We start from the raw sequence: 13,049 nt of genomic DNA, 5'->3' as shown, positions 1-13,049 counted from the left end.
TCCTCTGCCAGGGTGCCTGTGCTGTGGCTGGATGGCAGATTGGCAGCTCATTCTGGCCCCCTTCTCATGCCCTCCTTTCTGGGCTAACCTCGTACTCCCTGGCCGCCATGACAGCCTTCCTTTCTCCCTCCCTGTCCACGGGGCCTCCGCTTGGCAGCTCAGTGCCTTCATGCGGCTGCTGGCAGGGAGAAGCCCACAGAGCATCCAGAGGCGTCGCTCGTTCCTGCTCATCCTGCCCTCAGCCTTGGTCACTGTACCCGAGGTTAATGGTTGCTTAGAAGGCTCAAGGGCCTCGGCACAGGGGCTTCCATCTGGTCCTAGCAGAGCTTCCTAGGGGATAGTGAGCCCCCGGCCGGCTGTGCCCAGACCCGGCCATGCCAGGGTGACGTTTCTGATCTCCTCCCCAGCTGACTCAGCTCACAGAGCGGCCTGCGTGTGTGACGAAAGACTATTCCAACTTCATGGCTTCCCTGAATCTGCGCAATCGCTATGCGGGCGAGGTAATGCCCCCTTCCTGGACCCAGAGGGCACAAGCCAGCAGGACGGGACCCTGGAGCCCGAAGGGGCGTCGTGTGCCTGGAGAGGGAGGCTGAATGTGAAGGACCCACCATGCCCGGCAGGAGCTGGCATTTGTACCAGACAAACCACGGGGATCATGGAGCAGACCCTGGCTGTGATGTAGACAGAGTCCCAGCCTCAGCTGTGCCCTCAGGCAGCCTTTCTGCTCCTTAGTGTGCCCGAAGGACCATCTTGGGGTCCCAGAGGCTCTGCAGACTGCCCTGCCCTCCAGGCTGCACGGAGTCATTTGGCCCTTGACGGACCAAAAGCAGAGATGCCAGGCTTTGCCCTTCATCTCCACATACTGCTGTGGCCCCTCCAGAGCATTAGGCACCAGCTGGGCTCTTCTCTGAGAACGTGGGGGGTCAGTCGTTCCTGGGGAGACACAGGCGGGCACCCACGGCCATAGGTGTGAGGAGTGTGGGCAGCCAGGAGAGGCCGAGGGCTCCTGATCTCATCCTCAAGGGCTGGCAGAGAAAGCTGCCTTGGAGCAGGCACCCGGCAGGCTCTGGCTTCTCTGGTATTCTCTTGGCACGCTGCCAGCCAGGCCCATTGGCAGCTACCTAGCTTGGTGACGTGTGCCTGTTGGGCCTAACGGCCCTGTGGGGCTCCCTCTGACATGCCGTGCCATCTGGTCTCCTGGCTCACAGCATCCCAAGATGGTGCTGATGCTTAGAACGAGGTCTGCTCCCGGGCACCCTCCCTGTGGGTGGGCCATCACGTGCCCCAGCAGGCTCTCCAGCTCCAGAACTGAACCCCACACTCAGGGTGGCAGCACAGGGAGTGCCCACCCTCGTAGGGCACCGTGAGATGTGTCCAGGCTGTCCAATCATTCTCTCACCGAAGTCTTCCACAGCAGGAAAGACCGAGGCTGGGTGGGGGGAGGCTGGTGGAGGCTCACCCCAGGCGGCCTCCTGACCGTGCCCCGTCTGCCCGCAGGTCTACGGCATGATCCAGTTCTCCGACAGCACGGGCCACACGTCCGACCTCAAAAAGCTCATGATCCAGCAGCTCACCTCGGCCCTGGACTCGCAGGAGCCCAAGGCCTACTCGCAGGCCATGTTCAAGCTGACGGCCATGCTCATCAGCCTGCCAGGTAGCGCCGGGCAGCGGCCCACGGGGCGGCCTGGGGGGGCCCCGGGCCGGCCTCACCGGCTTCTCGTCTGGCCCTTCGCTTCTAGAGTGCGACCCCCAGCTGCTGCACCACCTGTGCTGGGGCCCCCTGCGCATGTTCAACGAGCAGGGCATCGAGACGGCCATCGCCTGCTGGGAGTGGCTGCTCGCCAGCAAGAACGGCGTCGAGGTGCCGGTAAGGGCTCTGCGTCTGTCTGTCTGAGTCTACATTTGTGCCTGTAAACGTCTGTCTGTTTCCGTGCCTTTGTGTCTATCTACAACTCCGCGTCTGCATCGGCATTACGCCCGAGTACGCTGATGTCTGCATCTCCGTCTCTGTCTCCACCTGTGTTTATATCTCCACTTCCATCTCTGTGGGCGTCTGAATTGGCCCCAGTGTCTGTGTCCTCACCGGTCCCCATCCGTATCGGTCTAGGAAGTTCCTGAAAGCTCAGGGTGGCGCCCTCGGATTGGGGGCAGCGGGCCCCTCGCGCCCCCTCCCCCCGGAGCGGACGTGAGGGAAGTGAGGCCTCCTCGGTTGGGCCCTGGCGCCGTGTGGAGCGCCGTCTCCTCTGCGCTGGCCATTACCCAGCTGCCCCTTCTGCCCGCTCTGCTGCCTTGTCTTGTATGACTCGGGATTAAAAATCTCAGGTTGGCAGAGCAGCCCCTTGATTGCCCAGAGCTGTGGGCCCAGGCGGAGCCCTTCTCTCTTTCCGGGGCCCGGCACCAGAACCGGACGCTTGGCTCCAGCCCCCTCCCCCTCCGTGCCCTGCTCGGCCACCCTCCAGGAGGGTTGTGCGGTGCTCTGTGGCTAATGTGGGTAACTCCAGAGTTCTGGGGTTCAGCAGAGCCCTGGTTGCAGCTTCCAGGGCCTCCCTGGAGCAGAAGCTTGAACCCAAAATGGATTACCAGGTGCAGGGGGGCAGGCAGAACCGCACAGCTGTTGAGGTGGGATTTGCACTCAGAGCTTTCCGACCCCAAAGCCTGCGCTCTGTGTGCCCCCTCTCTGAAAGGGCCTCACTGAGGGTCAGCTCGGAGCCTCTGGTGGTGGGAACAGGCGGTGCCAGGCTCCTGCCGCCCTCCCAGGCAGAGACTCGGGCCCAGACCACCTGGGTGGCCGTGAGGGACTGAGCAGGTGCCTTGTGTGTCCAGTTCATGCGGGAGATGGCCGGTGCCTGGCAGATGACGGTGGAGCAGAAGTTCGGGCTCTTCTCTGCGGAGACGAAGGAGGCGGACCCCATGGCAGCCTCGGAAGCGAGCCAGCCGAAGCCCTGCCCCCCCGAGGTGACCCCCCACTACATCTGGATCGACGTGAGTGTCGCCCCTCCCCTGCCCGGCTCCTAAACTCACACACACGATCACGGGACAGGAAGGGGCTTTCGGGGCCTTGGGAGGCCTCCCAGGAGGGGCTGCTGCTTGAAGGAGTCTTTCACGGCTGGGGAGGGCAAGGAAGGCATTCCAGGTACGGGGAGCAGCCTAAGCAAACGTGCGGAGGTGGGGAAGGCCAGCACGTGACGAGAGAGGGAGAAGTCTGGGCCCTGAGTGCCAGGCCTGCGTCTGCCCACAGTTCCTGGTGCAGAGGTTTGAGATTGCCAAATACTGCAGCTCGGACCAAGTGGAGATCTTCTCCAGCCTCCTGCAGCGCTCCATGTCGCTGAACATCGGGGGCACCAAGGGCAGCATGAACCGGCACGTGGCGGCCATCGGCCCCCGCTTCAAGTAAGCCTCTGTGGGGCGGGGGGGAGGCACGGCTCAGGCCTTTGGGAGCAGGAACGAGTGATGGGGGGGGCCGGCCCCCCCCATACTGGACTCCAGAGGCTCAGCCTGTCCCCCCCGCCCCCCGCAGGCCCACAGGGGCTGGGAACGTTCTGAAGGTCTCAGACCACTGACCCGGGCATCTGTGGGCAGAGGTGGGCGAGTCCAGCCTAAGCCTGGAGCACTCCTGTAGGAAAGGGGCCCTCCCCTGCTAGTGGGCGTCCTGAGCCCTCCGTGGGCAGAGCAGGGGGCCTACAAGCACTTCCATCCGGCCATTCCCCAGGGGCGGTTGTCCTCGTACCGTGCGGGCACAGTGAGACCCCTCCAGACGGGGACGTGTCCTAGAGGCAGTGACTCCCCCAGCCCAGCCTTTAAGGGAGGCTCTGGCTGTCCTGGCACCGGCTGCACGCGCGCCCCGTGGGGCCTGGGCCCAGGCCTGACGAGAGTCGTTATCGCCCTCGTTGGACAGAGGAGGACACGGACTCCCAGTCTGTAGTCGTGGCGGCTCGGGGATGGGCTCGCCTGGGTGGGGCCCGGCTTCTGCTGGCCGGCGTGTGCTGCGTCCCTGACCGCGTGCCCCTGTGGCCTGCCCCACTCTAGGCTGCTGACGCTGGGACTGTCCCTGCTGCACGCCGACGTGGTCCCCAACGCCACCATCCGCAACGTCCTTCGCGAGAAGGTCTATTCGACGGCCTTCGACTACTTCAGGTACTCGTCCGTCCTCCCCTGGCCCGGCTCTGCCCGGGCGGCCGTGCTTCGCGCTCCACCTAGGCTCCCCTCATCGCGCACTTCGATGCTGCCTCGGCGGCGTCTTCCGTAACAAGAATGACGGCAGTTGGTCCTTCCACGGGGCCGAGAGCCCGCCAGCCTGGGCACCGTGCCCCGGGCACAGGGGTGACCCCATCCCTGTTGAGGAGCTGCTCTGGCTACAAATGCGGACCAGCCTCGGCCTCATCCCTGGAGGCTGTGGGAGGACCCCTGCCTGGCTATGTGTGCCCTGGGTGTGAGCCCGGAGTGCTCCCAGCGGGGGAACTCTCCTCGCCATCAGCCTCGGGGTGCCTGCCAGGCCTTCGCTTCCATTCCTTCCTTCCTCCATTCATCCAGGGGCTGCCCCCTGGCTCCACAAGGCTGCCCAGCGTCATTGGCTGGCACATGTCTGAAGCAGAATTGGAACCCAGTTCCCACACACAATCCTTACAACCTTGGTGGACCCTGAGGTGACCCTTTGACATTTCCAAAGCCTGAAACAAGGTTCTCTGCCAGCCGCGGGGGCATCAGAATACAGTGAAGATGGTAGAAAAGCCTCTGACCCCAAAGCCGTGAGAGTCACAGCTGCAGGGAGTGGACCCATGGGGGAAAGGGCTGAGTTCGAATCCTGCTTCTGAGCTGGCTGACTGGGGGCAAGGCTGCCACCTTTCTGCCCCTCATCTGTAAGATGGGCATTTTGCTGTGAGGGTCCGTGCAGTGTTGGCAAAGCTTTGAGCGCCCCATCTGTGCTGCTGTCAGTGAGCCCTCATGGGAGCTGTGTGACCAGAGGCCCCGGGAGTCCCTGCCCACCTCGTAAGCTGGCTCCAGGCCGTCCCACACTCGGCCACCAAAGTGACATTCCTAAAGCACAGACCCTTTCCATCCCCCACCCCAGGAAACTCCAGGGACTCCCTTTCACCCCCAACAACGGATACCAGATGCTTGGCATTCGGAGTCCTTGGTCACCTGGCCCCCTCCTCCCTTTCCAGCCTTCATTATAGTAACGATATCCAACATTTACACAGCACCTACTCTGTGCCAGGCATTCTACTAGGTGCTAGTTGGGACTATTATTCCCATATGACAGATGAGGAAACTGAGGCACACAGATGAAGTGATTTTTCTGGAGTCCTACAGCTAGTAAGAGTGAGGCTGGACTTGAACTCAGGTCTTTGCCTCGGTATCCCACCCTCTTTCCACTGTGTCCCAGCTGCCCATCCTCATCCTGAGTTCCATGAACGAAACCCTTCATCTTCCATCTAGGGATGTGTTCTCTTCAGCTGCCTCCATGTTCCAGCCACTGGCCAGTCTGGCTCTTGGGGGCCTCTAGCTCAAATCCTTCCTCCTCCAGGAAGTCCTCCCTCTGTCAATTATTTCCCAATTATCCTGGACAAAGCTTGCTTTGTGTGACTGCTTGCTCGTCTCCCCGTTAGGTGGCGAGCTCCTCAAGGGCAGCTCTCAGAGCCTGGCACACCGTGGGCACTTGATAGACATTGATTGTCCTGGGGCTGGGGGTCAGAGGAGATGTCCGGGATGGGGGAGACGTCGGGGTGCCTCGATTCATTGGGCCTCGAACCCCTTTTTTCTTGTGTTGTTTTCAGCTGTCCCCCAAAGTTCCCCACCCAAGGAGGAAAGCAGCTACGGGAGGACATCAGCATCATGATCAAGTTCTGGACTGCCATGTTCTCCGATAAGAAGTACCTCACGGCCAGCCAGCTCGTCCCCCCAGGTGAGTGGCCTGGGCTGGGGGGCGGTGCCGGGGCCAGACCTTCTACTGCCCACCCTCTCTTCCTCCTGGGAGCCCCCCGACTCCTGCTTCACAGACATGGAACAGATGCAATTCCTGGCCCTTTCTGGGAGATAGGGGGCTGCTGGGCTCACATCGCACAGATGGCACAGATGGCGGCACCTGGCACCGCATCAGGTACATCTGGATGGCCAGGTCAGAGGGAGAGCCAAGAACTTCCCTGTGCCAAGGGCCAGCAGCCTGATTTGCCTGGCGTCCCTCACGTGGAGTTACTAAGAAAGGTGCCTTCAAGAGCAGCTAGGGGACTGCGGAGAGAATGCTGTCAGAGCCAACTTGAGGGGCCTCTAGTCCTCCCCAAGGAGGCCCGGGAACCCCCATGTTGGCCACAGTGCAGACAAGGAAGAATCCATTGCTGAAGAGGGCGCTCGCTTAGCCGGCCCCCGAGGTGCCAGGGACCAAGAGGCATCAGATCCCACCTTCTGGAGCGTTTCTTGTACGGGGCTCTCATAGCCTCCTCTTGAAAGAATAGCTAGAGTGAGACGGGACACCTCCCGGGCAGAGGCAGGATGGCAAAGCCCACTGCCTGGCAGCAGGTCTGTCGGAGCCCTGGCACCAGAGCGATCTGGTTCTAGAGCCCTTTGTGGCTCTGGGCACATCTCCCAGCCAGCCAGTTGAGCTGTGGGCAAGCTTGGCAAGTGTACTGAATGTCGGGATGGCATCGGCCCTGTCGCCAGGGAAATCGCCACCTAGCCAGGGAGAGATGAGAATTTGATGAGCCAGTTGTGAGGTTGGCAGGGAGACTGGGAAGGCCTCTTGGAGGAGGTAGAATTCTAGCTGGACTGTAGAGCATAGGCAGGAGCTCACCAGGCACATGCAGAGGCCTAGAGGGGCCAGCCGGAGCGTGCCAGGGCAGCACCAGGGGGCTTAGGCTGAGAGGCGGCCAGGCAGCAGAGATCACGGCGGTCAGGCAGAGAGGGGCCACCTTGGCTCCGAGAAGCGACATCCAGGTCGGTGCCTCAGGAAGAGACCGGAGAGCTTAGAAAGCTAGATCTGGAGTGGGGGAGAGAGCGTGGAGGCCAGGAGGTCCCAGCATGCCGGCGAGGCCGGAGGGGGAGGCCTGGGCGGGCTCGGCCTGCGGTGCCAGTCTGAGGAATGAGCAGCGGCGGCTGCCTCGGGCCCAGCCCGTCCTCCCTTCGGGCCAGCTCGGTCCCTAACGCCTTGTGCTTTTTCTCGAGCGGCTCGGCTTTAGGGTCCACGTTATGTTTGACTGTAGATAACCAAGACACTCGGAGCAACCTGGACATAACCGTTGGCTCTCGACAGCAGGCCACCCAGGGCTGGATCAATACTTACCCACTGTCCAGCGGCATGTCGACCATCTCCAAGAAATCAGGTCATCTAGTTCTTTGTTATTCACCTGCCTTGTCTTTTCCCTCTCGGGGCTGCCTTGTGTCCTCGTCCTCGGCACAGCTGCCGGCTTGTCTGGCGCCCGGCCCGAGGCCCTGCTTGAAATGGCTGCACCATCGTCGTCATCCGCCGTCAGCATCTCCATACCGTCGTGCTCATCCTAGCTTGTGGCCAAAGCACTCGGCCGTGCTATGGGACAGGGAGGGCCGGGAGCCTTAGGCCTAGGCCCCGAGGAAGAACCCCTGCTCCCAGAGGAGAGGGGGCAGGCCTGACCCATGGCCCAGCAGCCAGAGGGTAGCAGAGCTGAGACGCGGACAAGGTCTTCCATTCAACAGACGTCTGGGGGAGCCAATGGTCTGGGAGGCCCCGGTCTCGGCATTGAAGCATGGGTCCAGCCTGACCCTGCTCGGTCGTGCAAGTGCTCATGGGATGAGGAAGACTGGCACAGGTGCCCATGTGGCTCTCCCAGAGCCCGCAGAGGCTGGCTGGGTGGTGCCATGAGTACTCGGGACCGCTCAGCCCTGGTGACTGGGAACTAGAAGCGACGGACGCGCTCACTGTTTCTTTCTCTCTTTTCTCTCAAGGAATGTCCAAAAAAACCAACCGAGGCTCCCAGCTCCACAAGTACTACATGAAGCGGAGAACGCTGCTGCTGTCCCTTCTGGTGAGTGGGTCAGGGCCTGTGGTGGGTGCCAGCCACAGCTTGTCACACCGTCGTCTTCACCTTCCTGCCCGAGCCACTGCCTTCACACGGTCTCCTAGAAGGTCCCAACATGCTCTCAAGCCTTCCTCCTCAGGGCCTGGGTTCTTGAAGACCCTTCCGGCCATGCTGGAGAGCTGAGGGCCCTGGCACCAGGCAGCTGGCCACTTGGGGAGTCATTGTGGCCAGAGCAACTCATACCCAAAGTCAGATGGAGATGGTGCTCAGCCCTGGGGCTCTGTGGTGATGGGCAGGGGCCCCACCATCTAAACTTGACCGTAGCATATGAGGGCCTGCCTCAAGATGTGCTCCTGGACGACTGACATTCCAGCCACGAGTGGAACCCCGAGCCATCGGCAAACACTTGACCTGCTTGCCCAGAGGAGCCTGGACCCACCTGCCGAGGCTCTGAACTCGCCCACAAGATTATGGAGAAGCCAGTCAGAGGGCAGGAAGGTGCCATCTGGGAAAGCGTCCAGCTGAGGCCCAGTTAGAAGAGCCCTGGGGGCCTTGGTGACGACCCTGGAGGTGGGGTGAAGTGTATGCCCCCGACTCTCAGGAAAGGCCCTCTTGTTGGCACCCTCAGCACAGCCCAAGCCTCCTTTCAGGAACAGGTGTACCAATTCCCAGCTCCACCGTCAGTGTACTGGGGGCTCGTCTGTCCTCCTCAGAGATAAGGAGCTCTCTCGTTAACGAGGACAGTGGGACCACCACCTTGGGGCTCTTAACATCACGTCAGTCACTCATTAATGCCTGTGATGTGCCAGGCACTGCACTAAACCTGAGGGCACCAATGCCAGCCCAAAGAAGGCTAGTCCCTGCCCCCACGGAGCTTCCATTTTCACGGGGAAGTCAGCCCAGAAAAGGGAGCCGAAAGCAGAGGGCAGGTCACCGGCTCCCAGAGAGAGCCCCACTTCATGCAAGAAGCAGCTTTTCCCAAGTTAGGGCCTCCCTCCTTCCCTCCTTCCCTTGTTCCCTCCCTCTCTCCCTCCTTTTCTCCCTCTCTCCCTCCCTCTCCCTCCTTCCCTCCCTGCTTCCTTTGTTCTTTTCCCTTTCATCCCTTTCCAGGCTCTACTCTTACCCTCTCGCTCTGGCAGCACCCCGGGCCTAGTATGGTCCCGCACCTGAAGTCTTCCCTTCTTCCTCTCCCTGATGGCCTCCCGTCCACTTGCTCCAGGTCTCGTAGAGACCTTGCTGTTTGTCTGCTGACCGCCTCTGAGTGCCTGGCACCAAAGGTGTATTGATGAGCATTATGGCTCACAGAGCCAGCCTGGAGCCATCTGATCAGCTCTGTCCGAATAGTTGTGGGGCAAAATGGCAATGGGAGGGTCCCTTTGGCTGGACCCCTGTTCTGCGTGTCTTTCAATGGCTCGGGCCGATTGACTGAAGTCCACACCCACAGAAGAACCCGTCTGAGCCTCCACGCGGGAGAGTGTCCGGACGGTAACGGGTGGGTGGTGGCCTCCTTGGCCAGTTTGTGCAAGAGGGTCAGGAGGCCTGAGGACCAGGAGGGAACTGGGCACCCTCTGAGCCCAACCCCTTGCTTTCTAAACGGAGCCCCTGGCAATGAAGGCCCTTGTCTAGGGTCACCCAGGACCCTAAGCAGGATTCCAGCTGAAGTCGTCCTACCTCCACGGCCCAGCCTCCGTTCACTGCGCTACCCGTCTACCTGCCCAGCTATTTCAAAGACCTTGAATGTGTCCCAGAACCCAAAGCCAAGAATGGGAGTCGAGGGGCCTCCTGTGGGCAATGGTTGGGCACAAGTCCATCACCGGGAAACATCAGACCGGCCTGCTTTGTGTAACAGGGAGAGGGTGTCCTTGTGGCTGGGCCAGCACAAGCAGCACCGTGGAATAGGCCCCGAGAGGCCACCCTCTCCATCCTCCCAAGGCGCGGCGGCTTCCATGAGCGCCCGAGCCTTGGACGGTGCAGATGGGCCCTCCCACTCAGCCTCTTCCTGGAGGTGAGCTTGACAGGAGCAGGGGCATGTAGGGCAGGGGACAGAGCGCTGATCTCCGCCTCCTCCTCCCTAGGATGGAACGTCTGCCCCGGTGCTAGGCACTGCGCCATGCCGGGCTCTGTCCTGTGCGCTGTCCAGAGGCCGGACGGGGTTCACCTGGTTCTTGACTCTTTCAGGCCACTGAGCTCGAGCGTCTGATCACGTGGTACAACCCCCTGTCGGCCCCCGAGTTGGAGCTGGACCAGACTGGGGAGAGCAGCGTGGCCAACTGGAAGTCCAAATACATCAGCATGAGCGAAAAGCAATGGAAGGACAACGTGAATCTGGCCTGGAGCATCTCCCCGTACCTGGCTGTGCAGCTGCCTGCCAGGTGGGCCGAGCTCAGGGCAGGGTGGGCTTGGTCCTGCCGCTCACTCTCGGGCCATCCCAGGGGCCAGACGGCTTCTCCTCACCCCCCGGCTCTCTTCTGTGATCAGAGAGGGCTCCAGGGAGGTGGCACTCGGGCCGGGCCTTAAAGGACAGCCGTAGAAAAAGACAGGAAGGATGAAGTCAGGAAAAGCCCGGCAGTCCGTCCCTGTCGGGCAGCCTTTGCCCCCAGGGAGGTGGGGGGTAGCCAGCGAGCCGCCCACTCTTAGAGCCAGACACGCAGCCCCAGAAGCTCTCGTCTAGGCGGCTCTCGGAGACTTGGGGATGAGCGAGGAGCTGGCCCGCCTTGGTGGAGGGGAGATGGCAGGTGCAGACTCTCCCCCTCTCCTTGGCCAGTCAGAGACCCTGCGTTGGCGGAAGTGGTCTCTGCCTTCCCCGGCCCCCCCAGATGAGATGGAGGGAAGCCCCGGGTGCAGGCCCAGGAGGAGCCCCTGAGAGGGCTTTGGACTGGCCCGTAGCTGCCGCGCCTGCTGCTTTAGGCCCCAAGAATGGGGCTGGACTCGGCTTCAGTCGTGGCTTTACCCGCTGGGATCTGGAGGCCCGTGTCCATTAGTGCTCCTCCGTCCCTGTTTGTGTCAGATTTAAGAACACGGAAGCCATCGGGACCGAGGTGACCCGGCTGGTGCGGCTGGACCCAGGGGCTGTCAGCACCATACCGGAAGCCATCAAGGTAGCAGCGCCGCCCCCTGCCCCTCCCCCCCTTGGGCTCGAGGCCTTGACCGTGAGAGCAGGGGCCGGGCCTGCCCCAAGCCTCCTTTCCCCTTTGGGCTGCCATCTGGCTCCGTCTGCCCAGAGCCTAGTGCAGAGCCCCTGCTTGTTGGGGTGAGCCGAATGGACCCATCGCGGTGCCGTTGCAGGGCTCTTTGTTGAGCTCCCTGCGCCGGCCCTCCTCCGCTCCTCCCCTCCTGGCCCGGCTGCCGGCTCCCGCGTGTTCCAACAGCCACGAAACTTTCCCAAGCCCAGGCCAGCCCAGGGGGAGGCCACGTTTTAGAGGAGAATCGAGAGGGCTTCTGCGCTCAGGTGCCCACCGCCAGGCTCAGCCCTGAATCGCCCTCTCTTCGCCTCCAGTACCTGGTGACGTGGCACACGATCGATGCCGACGCTCCCGAGCTTAGCCACGTGCTGTGCTGGGCCCCGACGGACCCCCCCACCGGCCTGTCCTACTTCTCCAGCATGTACCCGCCCCACCCCCTCACGGCCCAGTACGGAGTCAAGGTCTTGCGGTCCTTCCCTCCGGTAAGGCCCGCCTTCACCCCAGGCCAGCCGGGGGTTGGGGAAGCCCTTGTTGACGTTTAGACTTGGGTTCAAAAGAAAAGACTGGCCAGGCAGACAGGAGTCGGCTCCTAGGTAGGGCCAGCAGCTGCTCTGGGAAGGTGGCCCTGCTCATCTCCGGGGCCCATTCCTGGCTCCAGCCACCGGCCAAGCCTGCACACGACTGTGGCCTCGGAGCCTGGGTGGGCCCTGCCAGCCTCCTCTAAGCCTTCCTCTGGGCCCAGCCATCTTTGCCACAACTTGGCACGGCCAACCTCAAGCCGACGGCGGATCCCTCTATTGTGGGGACCCCCACAAGCCCGCCATCTTTAGACTGGTCTGGTCTGTCCCACAGAACAATCTGAGGCGTCTGTCTTTGTGTCTCCTTTTCTAGGACGCCATTTTGTTCTACATTCCCCAGATTGTGCAGGCACTGAGATACGACAAGGTAAGGGCACGACGGCCGTGTTTGATTGGCTGACTGACCGACAGTCACGGGGCAGAGGCCCCGGCCCGCTCTTAGGCACATGCGTGTCCGGCGAGCTGGAGGATGTGGAGCCCCCCGAGGCAGGGTGTGAGGACAGAGAGGCTCCCGATGTCTTCGACTTAGGCCACAAGCCAAGGCTCATGTGTTCTCCTTCAGAAGGGGAGGAAGCAGGGAGCAGAGCTCCTGGGCAAGGCCCCCTTCTGACTGGCCGGGAGAGGCAGGGGGAAGTGTGGCCCACGCTGGGGCCTGGGCCTGTGAGGAGGCTGTCAAGGCCTGAGGGCTGAGTGGGCAGGCCAGGGCGAGGACAGCCTCCAGGCCCTCGCAGCCTCATTGAGCCGAGGCGCTGCAAGGGCGAGCGCAGGTCCAGCCCAGAGGCAGGCTCGCTCCCAGACAGGCAGGAGGCTCACGGATGGCCGGCCACTTGTCCGGGGCATTGTCGAGGGTAGGCCTGCTCGGGCGCCTCCCTGGGCCCTCCCGGTGGGCCGCCGGGCTGAGGCTGCCTGGTCTGCTCGTAGATGGGCTACGTCAGGGAATACATCCTGTGGGCCGCGGCCAAGTCCCAGCTCCTGGCTCACCAGTTTATCTGGAACATGAAGACCAACATCTTCCTGGACGAAGAGGGGCACCAGAAGGACCGTGAGTGTCGTTTGGCTGTGCCCGCGGTCCCGTCCCCCTGCCCTGGGCCTGCCCTCCCCCCGCCCTGAGCCCCTCACCCGCTGCTTCGAAAGGTGGAGGCCGGAGGGCTCGAAGGGTCCGCTTTCTTTCCGTTTACTAGGATGGCCCCACCTAGGAAAGCGGCTGGCTCTGGGCCTCTTGGCTGGGTGCCCTCGTGTGGTCAGCCTTTGCCCAGCCCGAGGCCCCCGGGCAGTCTGAATCTGATGAGACGAGGTGCGGGCAC

General features: G+C 62.3%; 1 protein-coding gene across 2 annotated transcripts in view; it reads left to right on the top strand.

Annotated features, from left to right (window-relative positions):
• Positions 1-13,049, top strand: part of PI4KA (phosphatidylinositol 4-kinase alpha) — a 114,548-nt gene that overhangs the window by 86,869 nt on the left and 14,630 nt on the right. Inside the window, exons 30-43 of one of the 2 annotated variants that reach the window (XM_056821354.1) lie at positions 408-500; positions 1,498-1,654; positions 1,740-1,867; positions 2,824-2,982; positions 3,239-3,390; positions 4,027-4,134; positions 5,775-5,902; positions 7,194-7,313; positions 7,912-7,991; positions 10,164-10,357; positions 10,993-11,083; positions 11,482-11,649; positions 12,059-12,112; positions 12,667-12,787. In XM_056821354.1, the coding sequence (XP_056677332.1) occupies positions 408-500; positions 1,498-1,654; positions 1,740-1,867; positions 2,824-2,982; positions 3,239-3,390; positions 4,027-4,134; positions 5,775-5,902; positions 7,194-7,313; positions 7,912-7,991; positions 10,164-10,357; positions 10,993-11,083; positions 11,482-11,649; positions 12,059-12,112; positions 12,667-12,787 (1,753 nt within the window). The remainder of the gene's footprint in view (positions 1-407; positions 501-1,497; positions 1,655-1,739; positions 1,868-2,823; positions 2,983-3,238; positions 3,391-4,026; positions 4,135-5,774; positions 5,903-7,193; positions 7,314-7,911; positions 7,992-10,163; positions 10,358-10,992; positions 11,084-11,481; positions 11,650-12,058; positions 12,113-12,666; positions 12,788-13,049) is intronic. The other variant, XM_056821355.1, reaches the window with a different exon arrangement.

The sequence above is a fragment of the Monodelphis domestica genome, chromosome 3 (assembly GCF_027887165.1).
Source record: "Monodelphis domestica isolate mMonDom1 chromosome 3, mMonDom1.pri, whole genome shotgun sequence".
NCBI classification, from domain to species: Eukaryota; Metazoa; Chordata; class Mammalia; order Didelphimorphia; family Didelphidae; genus Monodelphis; species Monodelphis domestica.
The sequence above is the reverse complement of the archived record's forward strand: the minus strand, read 5'-3'. Positions and strand labels throughout refer to the sequence as shown.